Genomic DNA, 26,356 nt, shown 5'->3' with positions numbered 1-26,356 from the left:
CACTGAACCCCCCCCCGCCCCCACACTGAACCCCCCCCGCCCCCACACTGAACCCCCCCCGCCCCCACACTGAACCCCCCCCCGCCCCCACACTGAACCCCCCCCCGCCCCCACACTGAACCCCCCCCTGCCCCCCGCCCCCACACTGAACCCCCCCCTGCCCCCCGCCCCCACACTGAACCCCCCCTGCCCCCCGCCCCCACACTGAACCTGCCCCCCGCCCCCACACTGAACCCCCCCTGCCCCCCGCCCCCACACTGAACCTGCCCCCCGCCCCCACACTGAACCCCCCCCTGCCCCCCGCCCCCACACTGAACCCCCCCCTGCCCCCCGCCCCCACACTGAAATACTCCCTTCCTACATTACAAGTGACTGCACTTCTATGATTTCCATGAAAAGTACTTTATTGGCTGTAAAGCGCTTTGGGACAGCCAATGGTAAAGAAAGGCGCAACATAAATGCAACTCCTTGAAAAAGTGCAACATCCCCACTGACACCTGGGATTCCCTGGCCCAAGACAGTACAAAGTGGAGGAGAAGCATCCGGGAAGGCGCCGAACACCTCGAGTCTCTTCGCTGGGAGCAAGCGGAAGCCAAGCGCAAGGAGCGCACATCAACCCAAGCATCCCATCCACCTGCCCCTTCAACCATCATCTGCCCCACCTGTGACAGAGACTGTAAGTCACCTGAGAACTCATTTTTAATGTGGAAGCAAGTCATCTTCGGTTCCAAGGGACTGCCTAAGAAGATAAATGCAGGTCTTTCTTTCCCACCACCTTCCACAATAAAATCCGCTATTCCCTCATCACCTCCCACACTTAAACGATTCCGACTGCCTCCCACAATAAATCCCTCCATTCCCTGAACCCCTCCTTCAATAAAATTCTCCTCACCACCACCCGTGGTGAAAGCCTCCATTGCTGATCCTCCCAAACTCCTCCCCTGCACTGTATCCCTCCGGTTCAAGCCACTGTTTTAATCCTCCATTCAGCACTTAAATGATTGAACGTGAGACACGATTTTGGGGGAGGGGAGGACTAACAGTATGAATATAAGATTCCACGTAGGAGCGCACTTGCCCTCAATCACGCCAGTCCCGCGGATTTACACTAACTAAACCAGTTTAAAAGGTCAAGTCAGCGAGAAAATAAACAGGATAGGGGTCGGGCTCGGGCTTATATGCAAAACAAACACGTGACATGATGTGACGTACACATACATGTTTACATAGTTTGAAACTAAACTAGTACTGGAATAAAATGATAATAATACAACACATTGAAGGTTGTGCGTTAGCATGATATGTTAAAAAAATGTTTTTTTTTTAAAAAGCAAATGCGGGGGTGAGTGGGTTGTGACGTCAGTGCGGCCATCTTGCGCTGGAGTGGAGGGGACGGCGGTGGAACTTTGTGGCGTTTGAGGAGCGGCTGCGGGAGGGTGGGAGCGAGCGAGCGCGGCAGGCCCGAGCTGGGAGCGGGAGGCAGAGAGAAAAAGGCCGATATACAGCTAGATAGATAGATAAGGCCAGGGCGCTACAGCGAACGTTGAGAGAGCGGGAGAAGGGGGAAAAAAATCTACCCGGAGGCAGGCTGAAGTACCCGAGGGCCAGGCCGCTGCTTTGTGCGGTTTTCTCAAACCAATAGCTCGCTTTAAGACTATGGGTGACCGAGAGCGCAGAGAGCGCGGTTCGCTCACACTGACGGGTTTGCCCGGGTTCGTGGTCTCTTCTTGACATGGGCGGGGAGTGACATTGAACGTTGGTTTGCAATATATATATATTTAATATATATATATATATATATATATTAAATACAAACAGCTTAAGAAAGGAGGCAAGAGAGAAAACCAAAACAAAAAAAGGGGAAGCAGCAGAAACTCACAGCTGAGCCTGAGCGAGAGGGTCTGAAGGAGCAAACATGATAAACAAATGATTTAATTTTTTTTGTTTTGTTTTTCAGTGCAGGGAAATGTCAGGAAACGGGCTAAAGGTTTGCCACCATGGTGTTGATTGAACCCGTCTCTTTGATAAAGTTAGAAATGCCTTTTGCTTGGTTTTTTGTTTGTTTCTGCCCAGGTGCCAATGAGCAGCGCCATGTAGTTGATGTGCCAGCGCAATCCTCTTTCCCTTTTATTGTCTGTCCTTAAAACAAAAAAATTAAAAGGAAAAAAAGCAACAACCTAGTCCAATATGTTTGAAGACAGCCATGTCAGAGGCTGTAGGTAGAGTTTTCAGGTTTTTTGTGTAAAAAGGCAAAAACTGGCTTGTATGTAAACATGGGATCTGGCTGCATCATTTCTGTGTCATCTTTGGGCACACACGAATTACAGTTAGGTGTTTAATTTGTTGGTTAGATTTATTAGCATCCATCATTGTAAACTAGTTTTAGTTCAACGGATTAAAATCTAGCATTAATTTGGATTGCTTTGGTTTGTAGGTTTTGTTAATGTGAATTAAAAACAAAGTCTAATTCCCTGCACTCCCATGAAACCATGTATATATAGGGACTGTTATCATGACTGGACTCTGGCCTACATTTATCCTAAGTTTTTGCACAACACAGTTTTAGACTTTCTGGTCTAGTAGTTGTGGTAGAATTTTTTTTTTAAGTTAGCACTACCAGACTTGTTTGTTCTGTTGCGCTGTTTTCTTTTGAGAGAAATTGCCCTTGCTAGGTTTTGTCAGTTTCTGGTGAGCTAGAAAGAGGGTTGCCATTCATCCAAACAAAATGGGCGACCCACACACTCGGAAGAATCAGACTTTGAATCGACTGCGTGCTCAACTTAGAAAGAAGAGAGAATCTCTGGCAGATCAGTTTGACTTCAAGATGTACATTGCCTTTGTATTCAAAGATAAGGTAGGTATTTTATCTTGTTTTAACACCTCTGTCAGCACTGAAATTTAGCATAGTTTGTACCCACCAGACATGGAATTGTTACGTATGTGGAATGAAAGATAGTTTAACTTAGATTATTTAAAGGATGTAATTTTAGAGCGCATTTAGACTGCTGTTCCTCATCTCAGAATAGCTGTAGTGCAGGTTCCAGCCAGGCAGAGCCACATTGACATTGGCTGGAGCTGTACCAGTTATGTGGTGAAGGAAGAGGTCTGACATTTCTACATCCAGATGTGGGCAGACTCTCTGGGAAGCTGGGAGGGAATAATTTCTGGTATTAAGTGGGTTTATAAAATGCTTCTGGGTTACAGTGAACCTTCTGAGCACTTGGTTGACCAGGCTTAACACAGCACTGAATTTACACTCCATGTGATGTTTGACTGGTCTTTCCAGGGAATCTTGCTCTGTTCACTCTTTCCTCTTGTGGGAGAATCTAGAACTGGGGGTCACTATTTAAAAATAAGGGGTCACCCATTTAAGACAGATGAGGAGAAATTTTTTCTGAGGGTCGTGAGTCTTTGGAACTCTTCCTCAGAGGATGGTGGAAGCAAAATCTTTGAATATTTTTAAGGCAGAGGTAGATAGATTCTTGATAAGCAAGGGGGTGAAAGGTTATCGGGGGTAGGCGGGAATGTGGAGTAATCAGATCAGCCATGATCTTATTGAATGGCGGAGCAGGCTTGAGGGGCCGAGTGGCCTACTCCTGTTCCTAAATTCGTATGTTCACTCCAAAATTAGGTTGGGGCCAAATTCTGGAATTACACTGTCAGTTTAGCTTAAATATGAAGCTTATAAATTGCTTCACCCTTTACACTAACTGGGGTAAAACTTCAACTTGTCTGCAAAAAACTTGCTTAGAGGTAGAATGGATTCCATTTGTATGATCTAGTACTGTTGCTTCTTCTGCCCTTCATGACTTAGCCCCTTCCTATCTCCACCTCTGCATGTTTTGCAGTCCCAAGTTTCAATGTCCCTTTGGCGGTTTAACCACCAAAATTTGTGATGTCTACATTGCATTTCTGGCAGTACACTGTAATGTAATTGTCTTGCTTAAGAGACATCTTATACTGTGGAGACCAAAATACACACCTAAAGCCACTCCAAATATCTTGTACTGTTTTCATCAACATCATTTGTTAAAGTGGATTTCATCTGTGTACTTGACCAGACCAAATATGGGTATATCTAATTATTGATCCACTAGTTGATTTTCATCAGATCCTTTGACATTTTTTTTCCTCGTCCTATAAATTTTTATGATCAACATCAACTTGTAACCTTTTTTAAGTTTGTGTATCGGGCCAAAGACAATATATCATTTGCTAATTTAATGCAGTCTAAATATGTTCACCTATATTTTGTCTGTCTTATTGTCCAGCCAGTTTTCTTAAAACTTCTAATTCTGAGAGTTTTTTTGCTAGTCTGTTACTGCCCGATGTTTCTTGGTGACTGCTGTCAGCAGTTCATTAGAGTTGTGCAGAATTCTGTGGCTTTTTTGTTCACTTTATCTTCTAGTCAAGTCAGTTCAACTCTGACGCAAGAGATGTAAAGAAATTGGATTTAGTCCACAAGTATCACAAGCTATTACTCCACCTCTATTTCTAATTAGTGTGTTTTTTTCAAAAAAACTTGCAGGCCAGAAGAAGATTTTCTGTTAAAGGTCCCATTTCCCCCCCCCCCCTCAACTTTTGCACTAATTTTGCCATGAGGTTTTGTGCCACTTCTTGCCATCTAATAGACCTAGTACTATGGAGTACACTAGTCAGCTTTACAACAAATTGAATTTTTGTTGTCATCAGAGAAAGGAAGTGATCTCAAAGTGCATTACATTAAGGAGCACAAAGCAATGGAGATAAACAGAAGCGCAAGTGGGAAAACGGGAGAGAGATAGGGTGTGGAACAAAAGGCACAGCTGAAGAGATGGGTTTTCAGGAGGTTTTTGAAAACGGGGAGGGAGGTGGCAAATCAGTAGGAACTTATAGGAGTTCTAGGGGAGGAGTAGTGGCTGAGCAAGTGGCCACGGGTGATGGAACCAAGCATTAAAGGAGTGGAGGTTATGGACAAGGATGCAAGGCAAAAGGATATCACATTAAATTTAAGGAGGATGAGGCCAAGGAGGGGTTTGAGATTGAGTTGAGAATTTTCAAGTCAACTTATTTGGGGTGTGAGCAGTCAGTGGAGCTTGCAGAAGATTGGTATGTGGATATAATATTTTGGATGATTAATTATGGAAAAGGACAGGGAGCAATCAAATGTGAAAACACTTAACTGTAGGAGGGCTAATTTCATGGCGTTAAAGGGATCTGGCCCAGGTGGATTGGATTCAAAGATTGGCAGGTAAAACAGTAAATGAGTAATGGGAGGCTTTCAAAGAGCAGATAGTTCTGGTACATACTAGGCACATTTCCCACAAGGGGTACAGGAAGGGCATCCAAATCTAATGTCCCCGGATGAGATTTAGAAATTAAAATGAAACTGATAAAGGAGGCTTATGATGAATGTCAGGCTCATAATGTAGTAGAGAACCAAGCTGAATACAGAAAGTACAGAGGAGAACTGAAAAAGGAAACAAGAGTGTATGAGATGCAGGAAGGATGAGGGTATTGAAAATGGAGGCAAGGCTCCTGCAGAGAAGCTCTACAGGTATCTACGCCATCCAGGATGGGAGGTCATAATTAGAGCGTATGTGTGAGATTTTAAACAATTTACAGGATTCCAAAATGTCAAACCATATTCTAATACATAATTATCCTGTTTCATGTCACGATTAACTGAAGTTAAGCAGGCTTCTTTCTGTCAGAGATGGTTCTGTTTTGTGACTTTGCGCCAATGGACATTTAGTGAATGACCCTTAAAACAACGGTTGGGACCTCTGGTTGACAATCCTACATAGGGATCTGCCCCAGAAATGAGAGAGCGCAGAATTTAGTGGTGGTGAGATGGGACTCACGCTGGCTGCCTTCGAGGTGTCAGAGGGGCATGCACTCTTGAAGCTGTGGAATGAATGACCAGAGTTAATGATTGGAGTAGAAGCCATGTCAGAATTTAATAGGATTGATAGGTGGTTGAAGGAAAGGGGAATAAAGCAATATGGGAACCGAGCACGCACATGGAAGTTGAACTAGTGCTCGTATGGAAGATAAACAACACGGACTGGTTGGGCTGTTTTTGGTGCAATCAAGAAACAAAAATACATCAAATGAAACTTAACAATTAAATTAAAATTTGATTTGGACTGGCTGGGCTGAGTGGCCTGTTTCTGTGTTGCACTTTCTATGTAATTCTGTGTAAATGCTTTCCCCTCTCTTTCCCGCCCCCCCACCCCCACCCCCTGCACACATGCACACCATTTGATTAATTCTTACTTTTGGATTAAATTAATCCCTTCTGTCATTCTTCAACTCTTTCCCATGCTGATTTTTATTTTAACTCCCTACAATGCATTAATCTTCCCTTTGAAAATGGTTTGACTGGAAATCATTCCTTTATATTCATGATTATGTGCAGTAAATTAACAGTTGCGTTATTTTGAACATTTTGTAGTCTTCAAAAATTTGAAAATGAAGTCTGGTAATCTAACCAGGATTAACATTATAATTTAGTTTTATAAGTTTCCCTTTGTTTTGTTCAGTTTCTTGTTGTCGTTTAAACAGTGTATTGATTTATTCCTTCAGAATTGTTAGTATTTTGCACTGTGTTGGAACAGTTCTTCAGCAGTTTATGGTCCCTGTGCTCAATAAATGACTGGGGCCCTTTGAAATGAGATTAAGTTCTTGATGTCTTCCTTTCATCCCTTTTTCAAAAAGAGCCAACTGCTGGGCCACCACTTAATTCAAATATTACAATTCCAGTCTGAGATATTTAGCTTTATAGTTTCTAAGAATAGAAATTTTAAAATGGTAGAGAGAAAATTGGTCCATTTTATTTCAAGAATTCTAATTCTGGTGTTATGTTTCTAAGAAGAAAAAGTCGGCACTATTTGAAGTGGCTGAAGTGGTACCAGTTATGACCAATAACTATGAAGAAAATATCCTCAAAGGCGTACGGGAGTCCAGCTACTCCCTGGACAGTTCCATAGAGCTGCTGCAGAAGGATGTAGTGCAGCTTCACGCACCTCGCTACCAGTCCATGCGCAGGGTAAGTAGGACAAACTTTTTTGTTTCAGTAGAATATTAAAAAGTTCAGATTTGTTTGTTTTCAGACCAGCACATAATAGTCTCATATCTGGTAGCATGCTATAAATTTTCTACAAAAATAAGGGAAAAAGCTTGAAATCCAAAAATCTAAACAGAAAATGCTGGAATAACACAGCAGCTCTTTCGTTATCTTGAGAAAAAGTAGGTTAATGTTTTGGGTGTAGATCTTTCGTCAACGGATAAAACAACTATTAATACTCTTGCACGTGCATAACCATTTATTATCTATTCTAATGCAGACTGTACCCTGATTTGCTGTGGTTTCTGCATTGCACCAAAACGTAATCTAGCATCCAGCTGGATGTGAACCCAGAATTCAGAGCTGGCGTTCCAGTCTGCCGGAGCAGGGTTCAAGCCCTGCACCTTCTGACCCAGAGGCAGGAATAGCACCACTAAGCCAAAGACTCGCTCCTGGATTGGGCTATTATTCAGTAGTTGTTGAAACTGGTACCCACAGACAGTTGTACAAGCTGACTGCACTATGTTGTGTTGCTGGCTCTATACCTCTTGGGCAAAATTGATTTGTGCACACATTTACCTCCATCTGCTCACTCGTATCGAAAAGTTGGTAGCATTGTTAATGCCAGTAAAAAGCTAACTGAACAGTCAGCTCTTTAATTAAAAATAGAGACAGTCCAGGAAACTTTTGAAAACATCAAAACTGAAAATTTAATGATTTGCTTGGTGCTGCTGATCTTGCAGTGCATCTAATAAATCAGATCATGTGAAGAATCAGCTGCCTTAAAGTGGAGCTACTGTAGATTCTGTATTGATGTGATGCAGAAACCACATCACTTCTGGTAAATCGATTCATGCTTGGATCATTTGATATAAAATAAAGTTATATTAGATTCTCTTTCTGTGTTGTAAATGTGAACTTTGCATTATAAATTGGCCCTTTAATCACCCAGATACCTCTTTTTTTAATTTTGAGAGACAGGACTGCCTTGACCCTACAAGGAATCCTTGAAAGGTTTGTTCCCACTGGCGTAACCACAAAGGAAACCTGGAAAGTAATTTGGCTAAGGCAACATGATCATCTGCAGGGAGCAATTTAATCTGACAAATGACCAAACTTTGTTATCCATGTGGACTCTTAACTACTCCACTAAAAGAATGCATATCAATTCTTGTGTTGTACATGTAGACTGGCATTGAAATACAAGATACTTCCAGCCTTTTGGACCAAAAGAAAGGATAGTGTGATAGACACTGCAAGCTGCTGTTGGAAATGCATAATGCCTCTGACCTCCAGCTTATCTGGTACCCTGAGCGCCAAAGCTATCAAACTTGACCAGGAAAGATGGCTCACATTGGGATCACTGAAATTTTGTGGTTGTACCTGATGTGAACCCCATTTAATGCCTACGTGGGAATTTCCCCCCTCTCTGTTAGGATGTAATTGGCTGTACACAGGAGATGGACTTTATCCTTTGGCCACGGAATGATATAGAGAAGATGGTCTGTCTCCTGTTCTCCAAGTGGAAGGGTACAGATGGTGAGCCTTTCAGGCCTGTTCAGGTACTATTTCTTCACTCATTGGTACATAAATATACAGAATGAGTTCTGTCCATGTAGTTTTTCCTCTTAGCAAAATTGATCTGTGTTATTAGTTTGCCAAGCTTGTTGACAATTGCTAGTACTTTTTTAAATTGGTTCAACGATTTTCGTACAGAATTTGTGTTTTGTACAGATTCCAGACAATGGCCCTGAATTTGCGATCAGCCGCAAAGCGAAGGCATTCGCCGCTGGCCCCGAAGTACGCTCTGCACAAGGATCTCGCAATCCCTGTGCCGAGAACTTCTGGTTTTCCGACCTTGAATTCAATTCAATGGAACTTAATGGGAATCCCCTTGTTCAAACTGCTGTGACGCCAACGGGCTGTTTAAGCAGCCAATCAAAAGGCAGAATTCTCGCCAGACCGCCAACAAGGAAGTAAGAGCTTAAAATTCTAACTTTTTAAAATAGTTAGCGAGACCAAAAGAAAGATTGGGGTTCTCGCATGGGGAAAAGACAAACCTAAAATAAAGATGCACAAACTTTAAAATAACATTTGAATGTTTTTTTTTAAAAGTTAATTTAAATTTTTATTACAATGGACAAATTTCACACTGCACAAAATTGAATTAGTTTTCCAGGCCCTTAACCTTTGTTTAGCAGTCAATACATTGTTAAAACCCCAGCTACACCTAATCTCTTTTTAGTGGGGAATTTAACAGCGTACTTACTGCGGAAGAGCCGAAATTTTTGTCAGTTTCAATGATTTACGAGATTTCGGGGGGTGGGGGGGGGGTGCACACAACGCAACCAGTTTCGGAGCCGTCATTGATTTCCCCTCCGCTTGCGCATGCGCCAAATCCCGAAGTTAGTCAGTTTCAAAGGCGGCATGACTGCGTACACTGACAGTTCGCTGTCTTAGGAACAGGAGTAGGCCATTGAGCCTCTCGAGCCTGTTCCGCCATTCATGGCCGATCTGCGACCTAACTCCATATACCCGCCTTTGGCCCATATCCCTTAATATCTTTGGTTAACAAAAAGCTATCGATCTCAGATTTAAAGTTAACAATTGATCTAGTGTCAATTGCTGTTTGCGGAAGAGATTTCCAAACTTCTACCACCCTTTGTGTGTGTAGAAGTGTTTCCTAATTTCACTCCTGAATGGTCTGGCTCTAATTTTTAGACAATGACCCCTAGTCCTAGAATCCCCAACCAGCGGAATTAGTTTGCTCTATCTACCCTTAATATCTTGAAAACTTAAATCAGATCACCCCTTAACAGTCTAAATTCTAAGGGAATACAACCCTCATTTGTGTAATCTCTCCTCGTACCTTAACCTTGGAGTCTAAGGATAAGGGGAAAGCCATTTAGGACTGAGATGAGGAGGAATTTCATCACCCAGAGAGTGGTGAACCTGTGGAATTCTCTACCACAGAAGGCCATTGAGGCCAATTCATTAAATATATTCAAGAAGGAGTTAGATATATTTCTTAAGGCTAAGGGGATCAAGGGATATGGGAAGAAAGCAGGGACAGGGTACTGAATTTGGATGATCAGCCATGATCTCATTAAATGGCGGAACAGGCTCGAGGGGCCGAATGGCCTACTCCTGCTCCTACCTTCTATGTTTCATATCGAACGCAAATTCAGGGCCAATATGTTTTGAACTTTGGATTGATGTTGCAGATGGTTTCTTTGTGACTGAGTATATGGGATTAATTTCAAACTTCACACTCAAATGTCACCTGCATTTTGACGAAATGGATACCTGTTTTGTTTTGACTGACACTAGATTTTTTTTTCTCTTTCCCAGTTTTTTCCCTGCTGGGTGCAGTTTTATAAGTGCTGGGCACCATGTGGTACCTTGCTAAAATGGATTATTCATCTGTGAAGCTTGACTGAGTTCATGCAGGTTACTTGACTGGCGTGTCACAGCCAAGCTTGACCCTCCCCTCATCTGGAGTCCACATACCTGCACTTCTAGCAAGGGTGACTGGATAGAGAGCAGGAGCAGGAGTCCTGGCAGATCTGAGTAGAGGCGCTGCGACCAATTGCAGCATCCCTACATCCATTCTAGCTGAAATCGGTTAACTCCATACGAACCTGGAATTCAACCTGGGACCACCTTGGTCTCTTTGATCAGCTATTCACTGGATACTTGTTGAGTTTGTGGCTGAACCACAAATTCTGTTTTTTAATGTCATTTTATTTTAAATATTTGCTGTTTATGCAGGCCAAGTTTGAGTTTCATCATGGTGATTATGAGAAACAGTTTCTGCACGCACTTAGCCGAAAGGATAAGGCAGGACTCATCATAAACAACCCTAGCCAGTCCATCTTTCTGTTCATTGATCGTCAGCACTTGCAGGTGAGTACAATGCTGATTGCCTTTGTTTTTCCTGGAGCTCTTCAGTCCCAGCTAGTCTTTGACTAAAGGGATGTGAAAATGGTGGCATGGCAGCCAGTTTTAATTGTTTGAGTGCCATCTGCGTTTAAAACCTGATCTATTCTTCAGCATTTCATGCTGCTTCATGTTCATTAACTGTTATTTTGTGGACTATTATAGAAGCATTTTAATGGCATGTTGATTGTTGATAGAGCTGTGCTGTGAACTCTGGCTGCCGTTCTGTTTGACAGTGGTTCTCTACGTGATTGCATATAATTACTGCTAGGTTTACTTTCTAGGACCTGTGCTTGGCAATTCCAATTTGAGTGCATTTGTTAACTTGTCCTGTTATTTTATGGGGCTATTGTTGCTTTTGCAGAAATGCCTGCTATGAAAGAAGCTGTTCAGCTATTTTGACTCGGCAGGATGCCATTTTCATGTATTCGGATAGTGTGAAAATAACCTGGACTATAAATTCAATGTTTTAAGAATTAATTTTTTGAGCTCACCTAAAAACTGAGGTTATGCTCCCGTCTTACTTCGGACCTTCAGTTTATGCTGGAGTAACTGACCTCCGCTTGGGTGTTGCAGTTGGCTCGAGTGTCTGGGGTAGAGAAGGGAAAATCTGCCACAGTTCCTGCTCCTGATCACTATACGGTTTAAGGGTAAAGACACTGGGTGAGACGGGATCGACTGTGCTGTAATCTCCATAACCAGATACAGGAAACTTTCGATTTACCGGCACCTAAATAACCGGAAATCTCAGTTAACCGGCAAAATTCAGGAGTAGGTTCAGGTAAGTTTTACTTCATATTGTACTTGCCTTCCTCGATCTGTTGCTGTGCAAGGGTGTGGCTGCAGCTGTTGCTAAGCTACAGAGACGCTTGGAACTTGTGGCCATTGTTCTGCACCTGTTGCTAAGCAACAGGGTTTGCTGCTTTATATGGAGCTCTCAGCTCTCCGTATCTTTTACTATAGCTTTCGGTTATCTGGAATTTTTGATGAACCGGCACCACGTTGGTCCCGTCGGTGCCGGATAAAAAAAGTTTCCTGTAGCGTGCTGGCACAGGCTGTCGAAGCTTAAACATGAATGGCAACTTGGATGAGGTACCGAAGGCTGACCTCAGTCTGTGGGACCAAATCTCTGAGGGAGGCCTCGAGGGGTGGAGAGAAAATTGGAAGGGGGGAAAATAATCAAGTTGGAAGGAATTTTACAACTGGTAGTAAATGACTCATGAATTCAGTGGCAAGTAATAATATATAATGTATATATTTTGATTGTTTCTAGCAGTCACAAAGCACATTCCAAACCCAAATAAGAACCACCATAAACATGGTACTATTGTATTACTTCAAATAGGCTGAACCTGGTTTTTAAAATAAACAACAGTTTAATTTGGGGTTTGTGGCCTGCATGCAATCACCCCCCCCTCCATTGCAGGGAGACCTTTGGCTTTGTCTGTGCCTTGTATCCAAAGGTGCCCTATATGCTTATCAGTATAGGCAAACCAAAATCATAGGGATTATAATTCTATCATCCTGGGTGTATGTTCAAAATGATTTGTCATTTTGATGAAGGGAGAAAGGCATGATGAGAGTGACTACTTTCAATTTTTTTTCTCCCCCCCCCCAAAAAAAAGTATTCTTTCCTCCACAGAGAGAATTTTGAAGTTTAATGTCTTGTCCCTGGTCTAGTGAAGCTCAGCATTTGCCAGTACTGACGTGGTAATGCATTCTTCACTCAGGCCTTTCTATTACCATCCCGGGTGGTAAAGTAAGCCATTTTGCACACGTCTGTTATGGACTCTTCGGTGATCTGTCTTGTAGCTGATAACTGCAACGATGTGTTTTGGTAACCTTGAACATAAAATGGTAGGTCTCTGTGGAAGTTCAAAATAACATTAAACTTCAAATGTCTCCTTTAAATTTGACTTTAAACAAAAAAATCATTTTTACCTGACTAGATTGAAGAAAGCGGAGGTGGAATATGTTACATTGAAAGTACTTGCTCAAGAAATAAGAGCAGGATGGAGGCCATTCAGCCCCTCGAGCCTGCTCCGCCATTCAGTAAGATCATGGCTGATCATCGACCTCAACTCCACTTTCCTGTCCGATCTCCATATCCCTTGATTCCCCTAGAGCCTAAAAAATCTGTGTCTCAGCCTTGAATATACTCCGACTCCGCATTCACAGCCCTCTGGGGCAGACGATTCCAAAGATTCACAACCCTCTGAGTGAAGATAATTCCTCCTCATCTCAGTCTTAAATGGCCAACCCCTTATGCTGAGACTATGCCCACTAGTTCTAGACACTCCAGCCAGGGGAAACAACCTCTCAGCATCTACCCTGTCAATCCGCTTCAGAATCTTGCATGTTTCAATGAGATCACCTCTCATTCTTCTAAACGCCAGAGAGTATAGGTCCATTCTACACAATCTCTCATCATAGGACAGCCCTCTCATCCCAGGAATCAATTTAGTGAACCTTCGCTGCACCGCCTCCAAGGCAAGTATATCCTTCCTTAGATAAGGAGACCAAAACTGTGCACTGTACTCCAGGTGTGGTCTCACCAAGGCCCTGTACAATTGTAGCAAGACTTCCTTACTCTTATACTTCAACCCCCTTGCAATAAAGGCCAACATGCCATTTGCCTTCCTTATTGCATGCTAGCTTTCTGTGTTTCTTGCACGAGGACACCCAAATCTCTCTGTACACCAACATTTGAAAGTTTCTCACCATTTAAAAAATATTCTGTTTTTCTATTCTTCCTACCAAAGTGAATAACCTCACATTTCCCTACATTATACTCTATCTGCCACCTTAATGCCCACTCACTTAGTCTATCTATATCCCTTTGCAGACTCTTTGTGTTCTCCTCACAGCTTACTGTCCCACATAGCTTTGTATCATCATCAAACTTGGATACATTACACTCGGTCCCTTCATCTAGGTCATTAATATAGATTGTAAATAGCTGAGGCCCCAACACTGATCCTTGCGGCACCCCACTAGTTACAGCCTGCCAACCTGAAAAAGATCCGTTTATCCCTGCTGTGTTTTGTCTCTGTTAACCAATCCTCTATCCATGAATACTATATTACCCCCAACCCCATGAGCCCTAATCTTGTGTAATAACCTTTTATGTGGCACCTTATCGAATGCCATGATGATAACCCTAACCCCTTTTATCTACCCTGCTAGTTACATCCTCAAAAATCTCTAATAAATTTGTCAAACACAATTTCCCTTTCATAAAACCATGTTGACTCTGCCTAATCATGTTATGATTTTCTAAGTGACTTGATACCACTTCCTTAACAATGGATTCTAGCATTTTCCCGACAACTGATGTCAGGCTAACTGGCCTGTCGTTCCCTGTTTATTCTCTCCCTCCTTTCTTGAATAGCGGTGTTACATTTGCGACCTTCCAATCCGCTGGGACCATTCTAGAATCTAAGGAATTTTGGAAGATCAAAACCAATGGATCCACTATCTCTTCAGCCACCTCTTTTAGAACCCTAGGATGTAGGCCGTCAGATCCAGGGGATTTGTCGGCTTTTAGTCCCATTAGTTTTTCTAGTACTTTTTCTATACTTATATTAATTACGTTAAGTTCCTCACCCTCATTAGACCCTTGGTTCCCCACCATTTTTGGTATGCTTTTTGAGGCTTCCATTGTGAAGACAGATACAAAATATTTGTTTAACGTTTCTGCCATTTGCTTATTCCCCATAATCATTTCATAGAAACATAGAAGATAGGAGCAGGAGTAGGCCATTTGGCCCCTCGAGCCTGTTCCGCCATTTATTGAGATCCTGGCTGATCATCCAAATTCAGTACCCTGTCCCTGCTTTCTCCTCATATCCCTTGATCCCTTTAGCCTTAAGAAATATATCTAACTCCTTCTTGAATATATTTAATGAATTGGCCTCAACTGCCTTTTGTGGCAGAGAATTCCACAGGTTCACCACTCTCTGGGTGAAGAAATTCCTCCTCATCTCAGTCCTAAATGGCTTACCCCTTATCCTTAGACTGTGATCCCTGGTTCTGGACTCCCCTGCCATCGGGAACATCCTTCCTGCATCTAGTCTGTCTAGTCCTGTTAGAATTTTATAAGTTTCAATGAGATCCCCTCTCATTCTTCTAAACTCTAGCGAATACAAGCCCAATCGACCCAATCTCTCTTCATATATCATTCCTGCCATCCCAGATATCAGTCTGGTGAAATTTTGCTGCACTCCCTCCATGGCAAGAATATCCTTCCTCAGATAAGGTGACCAAAACTGCACACAATACTCAAGCTGTGATCTCACCAAGTCCCTGTACAACTGCAGCAAGACATCCTTGCTCCTGTACTCTAATCCTCTCGCTATGAAGGCCAACATACCATTTGCCGCCTTAACCGCCTGCTGCACCTACATGCTGACCTTCAGCGACTGGTGCACAAGGACACCCAGGTCTCGTTGCACTTCCCCTTTTCCCAATCTATTGCCGTTCAGATAATCTGCCTTCCTGTTTTTGCCACCAAAGTGGATAACCTTGCATTTATCCACATTGGGCAGATGCATGGCAGATGCAGTATAATCACCCAACCTGTCCAAATCATACTGGAGTTTCTCTGCATCCTCCTCACAGCACACACGTCCACCCAGCTTTGTGTCATCTGCAAACTTGGAGATATTACACCTAGTTCCCTCATCTAGATCATTAATATATATTGTGAATAACTGAGGTCCTAGCACCGATCCCTGCGGTACCCCACTAGTCACTGCCTGCCACTCAGAAAAAGACCCGTTTATTCTAACTCTTTGCTTCCTGTCTGCCAACCAGTTCTCTATCCAAGTCAGTACCTTACCCCCAGTCCCATGTGCTTTAACTTTGCATGCTAATCTCTTATGCGGGACCTTATCGAAAGCCTTCTGAAAGTCCAAATACACCACATCCACTGGTTCTCCCTTATCTATTCTACCAGTTACATCCTTAAAAAATTCCAGTAGATTAGTCAAGCATGATTTACCTTTTGTAAATCCATGTTGACTTTGTCCGATCCTGTCACTGTTTTCCAAGTGCTCTGCTATTACATCTTTTATAATGGACTCTAGCATTTTCCCCACTACCGATGTCAGGCTTACAGGTCTATAATTCCCTGTTTTGTCTCTACCACCTTTTTTAAATAGTGTGGTTACATTAGCTACCCTTCAATCCATGGGAACTGTTCCAGATTCTATAGAATTTTGGAAGATGACCAGCAATGCATCTGCTATTTCTAGGGCCACTTCCTTAAGTACCCTAGGATGTAGATTATCAGGCCCTGTGGATTTATCGGCCTTCAATCCCGTCAATTTCCCTAACACCATTTTCCTACAAATACTGATTTCATTCAGTTCCTCCCTCTCATTAGACCCTGTGTTCCCCGACATATCTGGGAGATTATTTGTGTCCTCCTTTGTGAAGACAGAGCCAAAGTATGTATTTAATTGGTCTGCCATTTCTTTGTTCACCATTATAAATTCCCCTGATTCTGACTGCAAGGGACCTACGCTTGACTTCACCAATCTTCTTCTCTTCACATATCTATAGAAGCTTTTACAGTCAGTTTTTATGTTCCCTGCAAGCTTACTCTTGTACTCTATTTTCCCCCTCTTAATTAATCCCTTTGTCCTCCTTTGCTGAATCCTAAACTGCCCCAATCCTCAGGTTTGCTGCTTTTTCTGGCCAATTTATATGTCCTCTCCTTGGATCTTATGCTATCCCTAATTTCCCTTTTTAGCCATGGTTGAGTCACCTTTTTTGTTTTATTTTTATGCCAAACAGGGATGAACAAATTCTGTAGTTCATCCATGCGATCTTTAAATGTTTGCCATTGCCTATCCACCGTCAACCCTTTAAGTAACGTTCCTCAATCCATCCTAGCCAACCCGCGCCTCATACCATCGTAGTTTCCTTTATTTAAATTCAGGACCCTAGTCTCTGAGTCAACTACTTCACTCTCCATCTTAATGAAGAATTCGATCATATTATGATCGCTCCTCCCCAAGGGGCCTCGCACAACAAGATTGCTAATTAATCCTTTCTCGTTACACAATACCCAGTCTAAGATGGCCTGATCTCTAGTTGGTTCCTCGACATATTGGTCCAGGAAACCATCTCGTATACACTCTAGGAATTCCTTCTCCACAGTATTGTTACTAATTTGGTTAGCCCAATCTATATGTAGATTAAAGTCACCCATGATAACTGCTGTGCCCTTATTGCACGCGTCTCTAATTTCCTGTTAAATGCCATCCCCAACCTCCGCATTATTGTTTGGGGGTCTGTATACAACTCCCACTAACGTTTTCTGCCCCTTGGTATTTCTCAGCTCTACCCATACAAATTCCACATCATCAGAGCTAATATCCTTCTTTACTATTGTGTTAATCTCTTTAACTAGCAATGCTACCCCACCTCCTTTTCCTTTTTGCCTGTCTTTCCTGAATATTGAATACCCCTGGATGTTGAATTCCCAGCCTTGGTCACCCTGGAGCCATGTCTCCGTAATCCCAATTATATCATGTCCGTTTACATCTATTTGCGCAGCTAATTCATCCACCTTATTACGAATGCTCCTTGCATTAAGACACAAAGCCTTCAGGCTTGTTTTTTTAACACTCTTAGACCTATTAGAATTATTATTTACTGTGGCCATGTTTGATTTACACCCTTGATTTCTCTGACTGCCACTTTTGCTTTTCTCCTTCCTGTCTTTTGCTTCTATCCTTGCTTCCCTTTCCTCTGTCTCCCTGCACAGGTTCCCAACCCCCTGCAATTTTAGTTTAAACCCTCCCCAACAGCACTAGCAAACACTTCCCCTAGGACATTGGTCCTGCCCAGGTGCAAACCGTCCAGTTTGTACTGGTCCCACCTCCCCCAGAACCGATTCCAATGTCCCAGGAATTTGAATCCCTCCCCCTTGCACCATTCCTCTAGCCACGTATTCATCTGAAATATCCTTCTCGTGGCATTGGTAGCAATCCTGAGATTACTACCTTTTGAGGTCCTATTTTTTAATTTACCTCCTAACTCCCTATATTCAGCTTTTAGGCCCTCATCCCAGTTTTTTACTTATATCGTTGGTACCTATATGCACCACGACAACTGGCTGTTCACCCTCCTCCTCCAGAATGCCCTGCAGCCGCTCCGAGACATCCTTTCTCCAGTCTCAGCCTCGAAGGGACCAACGTTTACTTTTGCTACTCTTCCTTTTTACATACTTGTAGAAACTCTTACAATCTGCTTTTATATTTCTTACTAGTTTTTTCTCATTATTTGCCTTTTTAATCCATTTTTTGGTCAACCTTTGCTGGTATCTGAAACTCCCAATTCTCAGGCTTACTATTATTCTTTGCAACATTATAAGCTTCTTTCAATCTAATGCTATCCTTAACTTCTTTAGTTAGCCATGGTTGGATCACTTTTCCCGTGGAGCTTTTGTTTCTCAATGGAATGTATTTTTGAGAATTATGCAATATTTCTTTAAATGCTAGCCACTGCTTATCTACCGCCATACCTTTTAATCTATTTTTTTCAATCTACCTTAGCCAACTCTCCCCTTATATCTATGTAATTGGCTTTATTTAAGTTTAAGACTCTAGTTTTGGACTTAGAATTTCACGTTAATTTTGAGAGTGACTTGCCTATCATAATATCGCTCTGGGCCAGAGGATCCTTTACTATGAAATTGCTAATTAACCCTGTCTCATTACACCATACAAGATCTAAAATAGCCTGTTTCCTGATTGGTTCCATGACACATTGTTCTAGGAAACTGTCCCGAATGCATTCCATGAACTCGGCTTCGTTTGCCAATTTGATTTGTCCAGGCCCATATGAAGATTAAAGTCCCCCAAGATTATTGCATTGCCTTTGTTGCAAGCTCCTACTATTTCTTGATTAATATTCTGTCCAATGGTATAACTACTGTTAGGGGGCCTATATACTACTCCTACCAGTGTTTTCTGCCCTTTGTTATTCCTTATCTCCGCCCAGGCCGATGCTATTTCCTGATCTAACGAGCCGAGATCCTTTCTCGCTACTGTCTGTATGTCATCCTTTATTATCAAGGTTACTCCCCCTCCTTTTCCATTCTGTCTGCCTTTTCGAAATGTCAAGTACCCTGGAACATTTAGTTCCCAACCTTGGCCACCTTGCAACCATGTCTCTCTAATGGCTATTAAATCAAACCCATTTATCTCTGTGCCACTAGTTCGTCTATTTGTTACGAATGCTTCGTGCATTCAGATAAAGAGCCTTTATTTTAAATTTGTTACCATTATTCCCTGCTTTGACCTTATTCTCTGCTGCACTGCTACCGTTAAACTCTCTCTCCCTTCCTGTCACACTCTGCCACTGGTCCCAGCCCGGTTTAAGTGGAGCCCAGTACTGGTGCCAGTGCACCATGAATTGAAACTCCTTTTTCCCCACACCACTCTTTGAGCCAAGCATTTAACTCTCTGATCTGCTTGACCCTATGCCAATTTGCACGTGGCTCAGGTAGTAATCCAGAGATTATTACCCTTATGGTTCTGCTTATTAATTTAGACCCTAGCTCCTCAAACTCCCTCAGCAGAACCTCATTCTTAGTTCTACCTATGTCGTTGGTTCCTGCATTGACCACGACAACTGGAACCTCCCCCTCCCACTGCAAGTTCTTCTCCAGCCACGAGGAGATATCCTTAATCCTGGCACTGGGCAGGCAACACAGCCTTCGGGACTCTCTCTCACGGCTGCAGAGAACATTATCCCCCTGACTATACTGTCCCCTACTAATGCCACATTCCTTCCTTCTCCTCCCCCCCCCACTTGGATGGCCCCCTGTTCAGTGCCGTTGTCCGTTTGGCCATCCTCCTTGCAGTCCTTTTACTCATCCATACAGGTAGAATGCACCTCGTACCTGTTGGACAAGGTCCAAGGCTGAGGTTCCTCCATCACTACATCCTGGGTCCCCATACCTTCCTGACTCGCAGTCACACCCTCTTGTCACTGACTAACTCTAAAGTACTACTTAACCTAAAGGATGTGACTGCCTCCTCGAATAAAGTGTCCAGGTAACACTCTCCCCCACTCCGATGCATCGCAATGTCTGCAGTTCGTACTCCAGCTCAACAATTCTGAGTCGAAGTTCCTCGAGTTGCAGACACTTAACTGCAGATGTGGTTGCTCGGGATCGCGATGCTCTCCACAAACACCCACATGCTGTAGTTACGACACACCACCTGCCCTGCCATCTCTAACCTTGTTTTATTTATTATTTAATTAGTTAAAGATTTTATTCAATTGATATTTTAGGTTTGTTGTTTATTTTTGTTAATTTCATAATTACTAGCAAGTTAGTTTCTCAGCTCTTAATTTAACCCCCTTCCCTTAGAGCAAAAAAGTGCTGTAATACTCACCAACCAATTACCTTCCTGCTCTCCTGACACGTCACTCTTTGATGTTGATTTTGAATCGGAACCTTGCCACTGCTTTAATTCGGGCCGCTCTTGATCCTCTCACCACTGCTTTAATTCAGGTCCGCTCTCGGGCCGCTCTTTATCCTCTCACCGCTGCCGCTGCTTTAATTCAGGTCCGCTTTGGGCTGCTCTTTATCCTCTCGCCGCTGCTTTAATTCAGGTCTGCTCTCGGGCCGCTCTTTATCCTCTCACTGCTGCCGCTGCTTTAATTCAGGTCCACTCTCGGGCCGCTCTTTATCCTCTCACTGCTGCCGCTGCTTTAATTCAGGTCCGCTCTCGGGCCGCTCTTTATCCTCTCGCCACTGCCGCTGCTTTAATTCAGGTCCGCTCTCGGGCTGCTCTTTATCCGCTCACCACTGCTTTAATTCAGGTCCGCTCTCGGGCCGCTCTTTATCCTCTCACTGCTGCCGCTGCTTTAATTCAGGTCCGCTCTCGGGCCGCTCTTTATCCTCTCACCGCTGCTTTAATTCAGGTCCGCTCTTGGGCCGCTCTTTATCCTCTCACTGCTGCTTTAATTCAGGTCCGCTCTCAGGCCGCTCTTTATCCTCTCACCGCTGCCGCTGCTTTAATTCAGGTCCGCTCTTGGGCCGCTCTTTATCCTCTCACTGCTGCTTTAATTCAGGTCCGCTCTCAGGCCGCTCTTTATCCTCTCGCCGCTGCTTTAATTCAGGTCCGCTCTCGGGCCGCTCTTTATCCTCTCACTGCTGCTTTAATTCAGGGCCGCTCTTTATCCTCTCACCGCTGCTTTAATTCAGGTTCGCTCTCGGGCCGCTCTTTATACTCTCACCGCTGCTTTAATTCAGGTCCGCTCTCGGGCCGCTCTTTATCCTCTCGCCACTGCTGCTGCTTTAATTCAGGTCCGTTCTCGGGCCGCTCTTTATCCTCTCGCTGCTGCTGCTTTAATTCAGGTCCGCTCTCGGGCCGCTCTTTATCCTCTCACCGCTGCCTTAATTCAGGTCTGCTCTCGGGCCGCTCTTTATCCTCTCACCACGGCTTTAATTCAGGTCCGTTCTTTATCCTCTTGCCGCTGCTTTAATTCAGGTCCGCTCTCGGGCCGCTCTTTATCCTCTCACCGCTGCCGCTTATTTAATTCCGGTCCGCTCTCGAGCCGCTCTTTATCCTCTCACCGCTGCCGCTGCTTTAATTCAGGTCCGCTCTCGGGCCGCTCTTTATCCTCTCGCCGCTGCTTTAATTCAGGCCCGCTCTCGGGCCGCTCTTTATCCTCTCGCCGCTGCTTTAATTCAGGTCTGCTCTCGGGCCGCTCTTTATCCTCTCGCCGCTGCTTTAATTCAGGTCCGCTCTCGGGCCGCTCTTTATCCTCTCGCCGCTGCTTTAATTCAGGTCCGCTCTCGGGCCGCTCTTTATCCTCACCGCTGCTTTAATTCAGGCCCGCTCTCGGGCCGCTCTTTATCCTCTCACCGCTGCCGCTGCTTTAATTCAGGTCCGCTCTCGGGCCGCTCTTTATCCTCTCACCGCTGCCGCTGCTTTAATTCAGGTCCGCTCTCGGGCCGCTCTTTATCCTCTCACCGCTGCCGCTGCTTTAATTCAGGTCTGCTCTCGGGCCGCTCTTTATCCTCTCACCGCTGCTGCTGCTTTAATTCAGGTCCGCCCTCGAGCCGCTCTTTATCCTCTCGCCACTGCTTTATTTCAGGTCCGCTCTCGGGCCGCTCTTTATCCTCTCACCGCTGCCGCTGCTTTAATTCAGGTCTGCTCTCGGGCCGCTCTTTATCCTCTCACCGCTGCCGCTGCTTTAATTCAGGTCCGCTCTCGGGCCGCTCTTTATCCTCTCACTGTTGCTGCTTTAATTCGGGGCCGCTCTTTATCCTCTCACTGCTGCCGCTGCTTAGTTGCATGATAATCTGTGACCGATCATAATAAAAAATCAGTGTATTTTTTTCTAATTTCTATATATTGACTTTTGAAATCAGGGCATGCAAGTACTTCAATGATCTAGTTTTGGCTTACATTTAATGTGCAGCTGTATTGTAAATTAATAAAATGGTTTCTTTTGTGTGACAGTGAACAGCCATGGAATAATTTTTTTTACTTTTGTTTTTTGCAGACTCCAAAAACTAAGGCCATAATTTTCAAGTTGTGCAGTGTCTGTCTTTACCTGCCACAGGATCAGCTCACCCATTGGGGAGTTGGAACCATTGAGGACCACCTCCGTCCCTACATGCCAGATTAGGGGCAACAGCCAGCAAAATAGGGAAGACCATAAGAGTCAACAACAGTGAACTCACATTTCATCTTTATTTCTGAGTTTAATATGATGATCCACTCATGAAAAGAACAGTCTATGTTACGAACCATACTCATCTTGAAATTTAGTTTTTTTTCTTCCAGTCATGCATATCTCAGAACTTTGTTTTTTAAATGATTACCTGCACACTCACTGTGATAGGCTGCTTTGCAGTTAATCTGCATTGTTAACTCCACTTGGTAAACAAAAAGGTGAAATTTGAAGAGATTGTTAAACATTGACACATACATACCTGAAATGTACATATTAGTCTTCTCGTGTGTGCTGGTTATGTACCCTGACAATTACTGTAGATGTTATAAGATGTAATGTTGGGTGAGAAGTGCATTTGACAAGGATTTCGGCAATTAAAGGAACAACTTAGATGTGTTGTACAGATGAAGGGCGTTAAAGCTGAATAGCACTATCATTATGGTCCTGACATACACTTATATTGAGCACATTACTGGTCATAACTTAATAGGGTGACAAGCAACTGAAACGGGGGGTGGAAGAAATCTTAAAGTACTCATTTAAAAATCTCTTGTGTAATGTAGGCCCTCGTACCTTGTGTGGGCTACATTTGAGTTTGCTGGCATGTTCTTTTTGGATCTCATTCCCTGAGTTGCTATATAAACGTACAAAGAAGTTTTCCTTCTATTCTTTGGGGAGATTTTAGCAGGTTAATAATGGGCAGACTCTGCAAATAACAGAACTGGAGTCTCAAGTAGCGAAACAGCTACAAAATCGTCACTAAAGTTCAATGTTACTGGAATTTAAAAAAAAAAAAAAGCCTTCCTGTAGCTGAAGCAGCTTATTTATCTAGAAAGTGAGGTTGGGACTATAAGATGAAGGTAGAAAGTCAGTTATTGATGGTGCAAAATATGCTGGTTGCTGATAGCACAGCTGCGTAAAAGTTAATAAAACGACTAATGGAGAATTACCAGTACTTGCATACAAGAAAATGCACCTAAAATTGCTTCTTTAAAAAAAAATCTTCTGAAGTGTTTCAATTGGGTTATTAAGGGGATTGTTCGTAAGACTTAATTTTGAGCTTGTGCAATTAACGTGAGGCAGGCTGCCGAGATGAATCGAAGGGAAAAGGCTTTTCTGTGGAGCTGCAAGAAGTCTGAGCTTTCTGGGGTTATTTATGCATGCCTGCCACTTCAGATAAGAACAGCGCTAATCAGTAGCAAATTTGTATTCACCTTCTGTTGAAATTGGAAAAATGAAAATAAATCTTTAATCCATATTCAGAATTGTCTCAACTGTTTCTTGAACAAGTGGTTTTGATTAGCATTTGAAATACTGTAACAACTGTTGGTAGATGCACACCATTTTAATATTTCTGGAGTTACTGGTTGGTTCAGTAAAGATGATCCTATCATGCCACACTAACCAATGTAATTAGAACCTGTTGGCAAGGAACATCCCACCAAGTAAAATGTAATCTAAAGGTGATGGGTGCAGGCAGCAATTAAACATGATTTGATGTTTGGTACCAGGGTTGGAATCCAGCTCGGATCGACGGGATGAAAATCTCCTCTGCTACCTGTAAGGAATGCTATGTTTTTAAAAAAAAAAAAAAAATGTGGGCATTCATATCCTGGTTCCAGCAGAGAACTGCCTACCATTGTACATAAGTGTTGGGATGGTAGCTAGTGCTCTGCCAAGGTTGGGTTGGGACGTATTTTTAGGTGGCAGGGTTAGAGTAAATCTGAGTTGTATTCCTGATCTGAGTACTTGACCTTGGCACAAGGTGCCAGAAGTGGAAATATTTTCATTTCCCAGCACATGGCATTTTTCCCTTTTGAAGTAGCTACTTTTAAAAACAATTAAAAATAAAACTTGGAACAGGCATAACAAAATTTGGTAGCAGTTTCATTTTTGTAATCTGTCACCCTAACATTATCAAGCAATAACAGTTCTTTAGGGTGGGTTGAATTATTTTGAAACTTCTTAAAATATGCTAAGATGACTGGATTTTTCCTATTTACCTGCCAAGCTAAAATGTCATTCTGAACAGACTAGCTACAAGCTTGTTATTTTTTCTGAAATTATCAAATTTCTCTTGTTCATTATCCTCTGAAACTACTGGATGTCTGTGCCTGCTGTGTATCTGTTTAAGATTGAGTCTTTTGTGGACTTCAATTAAGTTTCCAGGTGTCGTCTTAATTTGCACAGCACAAAATGTTCCCCATAGCCTCTCTTATCAGTGCTGAGTCTTAGGCAGTCCCTTGGAACCGAGGATGACTTGCTTCCACATTAAAAATGAGTTCGCAGGTGACGGAGTCCAATGCAGGAACCTACAGTCTCTGTCACAGGCGGGGCAGACAGTGATTGAAGGGGAGGGTGGGTGGGGTGCTTGATGTGCGCTCCTTGCGCTTGCTCCCGGCGAACAGCCTCGAGGTGTTTGGCACCTTCCCGGATGCTTCTCCTCCACTTTGTGCGGTCTTGGGCCAGGGATTCCCAGGTGTCAGTGGGGATGTTGCACTTTTCCAAGGAGGCTTTGAGGGTGTCCTTGAAGCGTTTCCTCTGCCCACCGGGGGCGCTCTTGCCATGTTGGAGCTCCAAGTAGAGCGCTAGTTTTGGGAGTCTCGTATCGGGCATGCGGACGATATGACCCGTCCATTGGAGCTGATCGAGCATAGTTCAATGCTGGGGATGTTGGCCTGAGTGGGAACACTGACGTCGGTGCGCTTATCCTGGCAATGGATTTGCAGTACTGCACCCCGATTATCAAAATCCACGACAAGGCCTTGGACAATGTGGATCACTTTCCATACCTCTGGAGCCTACTGTCAACAAGGGCAGACGTCGATGACCAAGTCCAACACCGCCTTCAGTGTGCCAGTGCAGCCTTCGGTTGCCTGAGGAAGAGAGTGGTTAAAGACCAGGACCTCAAACTTCATCAGTGCTGAGTGATGTGCAAATGGTCTGTTAATGTGGCTCACACCATCTTGAAGAGTGCTGAGCTTTTTAAAATAACTTTAAATCCTCAAATACCCTTGATTTTGTACAGATCACCAGAGGTCCAGAACAATGTTAACAGCACACAAAGAGGGGGTGTATTTCTCCGTGACAAACCTAGTCTAATCCCACACTCCTACTCACACCTCACGTCGTTTTATATACGTAATGCTCCTTTGCAGATGCTGCAATCATGTTTTACTAAAGAGTAAAACAAAACCATGTTGAATACAAGTTTTGATGAATCATTAAAATCTTAGAAAATTTGTGCATTTATTGGTGTAAAACAGCCCATAATGCTGTTTGCCTTGTGCATATCACAATAATTAGATAGCTGTACTTGATTAATATGTTTATGGAACTTAGTATCTCTGATCTGGTATTGACAATTCCTATTGCCGATCAAAGACTGATAAAGCACACACTGTCCTTAATGCTAAATAGCATGCAGCATATGCCTAGTAATCCTGGCTTTCCTTTGTGTCTGTTACCAAAGAGGAAGAAAACACTTTGCTGCCAGGCTGTTATCACAAACCAAAATTACACTTGAAATTTGTTAAGTATCAATAGCCCAGTGACTTCCATGTCTGGTTCAGCCCGGTTTCCATCTTCCTTCCACCCCACTGATACTCTGGATTTATACCATTGTGACTGAATTGTACCATCACCTTTTCCTGAGTT

General features: G+C 43.3%; 1 protein-coding gene across 1 annotated transcript; it reads left to right on the top strand.

Moving 5' to 3' along the window:
- The first annotated feature begins 1,391 nt into the window (after positions 1–1,391).
- Positions 1,392–23,957, top strand: c5h6orf62 (chromosome 5 C6orf62 homolog). The gene is made up of 5 exons (XM_085988952.1): positions 1,392–2,854; positions 6,854–7,030; positions 8,485–8,610; positions 10,820–10,954; positions 22,526–23,957. Exons 1-5 carry the CDS (start codon positions 2,726–2,728, stop codon positions 22,649–22,651), a joined length of 693 nt encoding a protein of 230 aa, XP_085845078.1. The 5' UTR covers positions 1,392–2,725; the 3' UTR covers positions 22,652–23,957.
- The last annotated feature ends 2,399 nt before the right edge of the window (positions 23,958–26,356 follow it).

This window comes from Somniosus microcephalus, chromosome 5, assembly GCF_052327205.1.
Source record: "Somniosus microcephalus isolate GS21.2 chromosome 5, FLI_Smic_1.0, whole genome shotgun sequence".
NCBI classification, from domain to species: domain Eukaryota; kingdom Metazoa; phylum Chordata; class Chondrichthyes; order Squaliformes; family Somniosidae; genus Somniosus; species Somniosus microcephalus.
This window is presented reverse-complemented; position numbering and strand designations above follow the sequence as displayed.

Excerpts from the sequence above, each read along its gene's own strand:
- c5h6orf62 (XM_085988952.1), top strand. The coding sequence starts at position 2,726 with ATGGGCGACCCACACACTCGGAAGAATCAGACTTTGAATCGACTGCGT. Across the intron at positions 2,855-6,853 it reads CCTTTGTATTCAAAGATAAG|AAGAAAAAGTCGGCACTATT; the intron begins GTAGGTATTTTA and ends TATGTTTCTAAG. Across the intron at positions 8,611-10,819 it reads AGCCTTTCAGGCCTGTTCAG|GCCAAGTTTGAGTTTCATCA; the intron begins GTACTATTTCTT and ends CTGTTTATGCAG.